We start from the raw sequence: 3,218 nt of genomic DNA, 5'->3' as shown, positions 1-3,218 counted from the left end.
CTGTCTGGGCAGCGACTACAATTAAGCCTTTGAAGCCCGTAACACACTAACTTTGCGTGCAGTGTGCCTATCAATATCCTGAGTGTGGCAAGATGAAAAATTTCATCTCTAGCCAATTGACTCTTTCGTATGAATCCACGTGTCAGGGCACGGATTCAAGCATGCAGCCAATCGGATTACCCCAGACAAAAGCACTTGGTGAGAGGAGTTTTCTGTGACATATGCCAGGGATGACAGCTACTGTTTGTAGAAAGAATGAATGTATGTGCATTAAATAATTAAGCATTTCATTCAATAATATTTAAAAAATATATCAATATTTAAGAATTAACCAATATCTATTAGCAATTAAATAATGAATAATATTAAATCAATGATTAAAAATAAAATTTTTTTTTTTTTGTATCCGATGTCTGGTTAATCGAAAAAGTAATAGGATAACTAATGGATTATGAAAATAATCATTAGTTGGAGCCCTACCATGCACATCAGGATCACCAGTGCAATGAATGATGGAATATGTTGTTTCAGTAGAGCAGTACACATGACCATGATTAACATCCACTGCTCGTGCTCAACAACCAGAAATTAATGTAAAAAAGCTGCAGTGGGGAGCTTGCGGTGACAGGATCTGAAAAAAGGGTATTTGAAAAGGGTTTTGGATTCTGTGTCCTCAATCTCCTTTTCTGTTTTCAAAAGGGCAATATCGGGGGTTTTAGACCCCTGATATTTCACCGAAGCCCCCAACTGTAAAGTTAAAAATAAATTACATTTTAAAAAGGTTAGAAAAAAAAATATTTTCGGTTTCAGTCTGAAAATTCCATTTTGGTGCACCTTTAGTTTTTATCCACACTGTTTCTGTACTATGTTAATCTGGTGGTATGGTGAACATACCATGAACATTGATGATACTGAAGATCTCATCCTGAGTATTACTCCTAAGATACTCCTATCCTGAGTATTACGTGAGACTGGGGTGTGTGAATCGCAGGCTTGGCAAAATTATAATTTATTGTAATATTTGATATTAAAAATATTCTATTATTTTGGTGGTAGAACAACTTGCATATGTATTTCAAGTATAACGATTCACTGTTTTTAAAATGTATCTGAAATCCTTGCCTTTTTAAATCTCTTTGTCTTCTAGAGAGGAATACCAATTGGACAGTTTTGTAAGGAGTTTAATGAGAAGACCAAAGACATTATTGAAGGAGTCCCTTTGCGTGTAAAGATCTTTGTTAATGTAAATATTTTATGACATACATTCTACTACTTTTGCTCTCCATGTTTCCTATACATTTGGCAGTGTCTTACACCATATGATGTCAAACTACTGTGACCACAGATGCAGGCCTCATTTCAGCATTCAGATGTATGTATTTTACATAATTGTTAGTCTTCTCTAAATTTGTTTTAACATGGGTTCCAAGTTTACTGTATCACATTGATTTAAGGAGCTATTGTATCTGTTTTTTTTTCTTTTCAGCCTGATAGAACGTACCAAATAAAGATTGGGCTGCCACCTACGTCATACTTCCTTAAATCTGCTGCTGGCATTGAAAAAGGTGCTTCGCAGACAGGTAGGTTATGAAAGCAAATCTCTAGTGATTGTAAACCTAGATTAATTTGAGGCAGGAAGAGGGGAATCGGAGATGACTTTGGTAAGATTTTTTCATATAGGATTTAATCTGCAGCCAAGCATATTTTGTTCACCATAGAGTGGAGAAATGTGAGATACTCTGTCCGGTTTTTCTTGCTGCCTGGGGCTAATTTTTCCTATTTCCCAGTGTGCTCATCTGCATTCCTCCACCCACCCCTCTTTGCTCCCCTCTCTGCCTCCCCCTCAACTATTTTTGCCTCTCAGTTTGTTCTGGATTACGACCAAGAAGAGGTCTGGGTCCATTTTACATTGCCTGGAAAAGACTGATACTGGGGCGTGACTTGCACCCTTGGTGGGCTGGCCCTGATGAAGGTTCCTCCTTTTGACTCTGTGGGACAGGCATCTGGATTAGTGAATTCTTCTTCTGGGGCTGGTCTACTTTCTGAGCACTGCAGCTCCTGTTTCTGAGACTGCGCAGGGGGAATTGCAAACTTTTTCTCTTACAGCCCAATTATTTTGCAAGTCTGAGGACTAGTACTGCTGTTTGGAATAATGATCCACCTGCCGGCGCCCAGCGGGTAGGAGAAAGCTGTCAGGAGGCCGAGCGATTTATGAATGAACATGAAGCCTCTGTACTGTTTGCTTCCTGTTAATTGAGTGCTGTGGCTGCAGAAAAAGAAAGAGCTTGAGGACCCTGGGTCCTCAATCCTTTTTATTTCAAAAGGGGAAATTCCCCAAAGCCCCTAACAGTAAAGTAAAAATAAAATATAATTGTAAAAAATAGTACAAAAGTTACAAAACAAAAACAAAGCCCCCTGAACACCCAAATTTTTATTTTAAAAAACTAAAAAGGTGAGAGTCATTTTTTGCTTTGGCCTGACAAACTATGGTGTGGGAGATGCTTGGTGGTGCTATCATTTCAGTGGCACCCCATACGCATCTCCCGCCCGCACCAGAATGTGTGGTACAGTGCTGTGCATTCCAGTGTGGTGTGATTGCAAATAATTGTGCATGCAGTTTTAGTTTGAAATAAACTTTAACACTCCATTTGTGTATTTTATTTTGAATTACGAATGGTATTTAATTTTGTTTTTAATTAATCGAAAAAATAATCAGCCAACTAATAATTTTATGAAAATAATCGTTAGTTGCAGCCCTAGTTTTTACTGACATTTTAAGTAACACTAGCGCCTCTATATTGAATAGCACTTTGGCACTGGCTGCCTGTGGTTTTAGAGAAGAAAGGATGGGTTTTCTAAAGGCCGTTGACAATATTTTATGTCTTAAAGGAGAACTATGGGGTCAGTGTTTTTCCCCATAGTTCTCCTTAGGGTAACGGGGGACACAAACTAGCGTCCTCCCGTCACCCTAAGCTCAGTATACCGCGAGCTACAGCTCGCGGTATACTGAGACGCCGCACCTGGAGCGGATCCCGACTTAGATGACGGGGTCCGCCCAGCTGCGTGAGTGACAGCTGGCTCTGCCTATCTAGAGGCAGAGCCAGCTGTACCTGCCCCCTCCCCCGTCCGTTCCGCCAGTCAGCGCTGGCAGATCGGAGAGGGGAATCCAGCCCCTCCCCCTGTCACGGCAGAGAGCCGTGACAGGATCGAGAGGTGAG

At 40.4% G+C, this 3,218-nt stretch overlaps 1 protein-coding gene across 2 annotated transcripts in view; it reads left to right on the top strand.

Moving 5' to 3' along the window:
* The window catches only part of MRPL11 (mitochondrial ribosomal protein L11), a 19,488-nt gene that overhangs the window by 7,263 nt on the left and 9,007 nt on the right, over window positions 1–3,218 (top strand). For both annotated transcript variants that reach the window (XM_018552871.1, XM_018552870.1), the window contains 2 exons: window positions 1,148–1,243; window positions 1,487–1,580. In XM_018552871.1, the coding sequence (XP_018408373.1) occupies window positions 1,148–1,243; window positions 1,487–1,580 (190 nt within the window). The remainder of the gene's footprint in view (window positions 1–1,147; window positions 1,244–1,486; window positions 1,581–3,218) is intronic.

The sequence above is a fragment of the Nanorana parkeri genome, unplaced genomic scaffold (assembly GCF_000935625.1).
Source record: "Nanorana parkeri isolate BGI_ZX_2015 unplaced genomic scaffold, ASM93562v1 scaffold99, whole genome shotgun sequence".
NCBI lineage: Eukaryota > Metazoa > Chordata > Amphibia > Anura > Dicroglossidae > Nanorana > Nanorana parkeri.
This window is presented reverse-complemented; position numbering and strand designations above follow the sequence as displayed.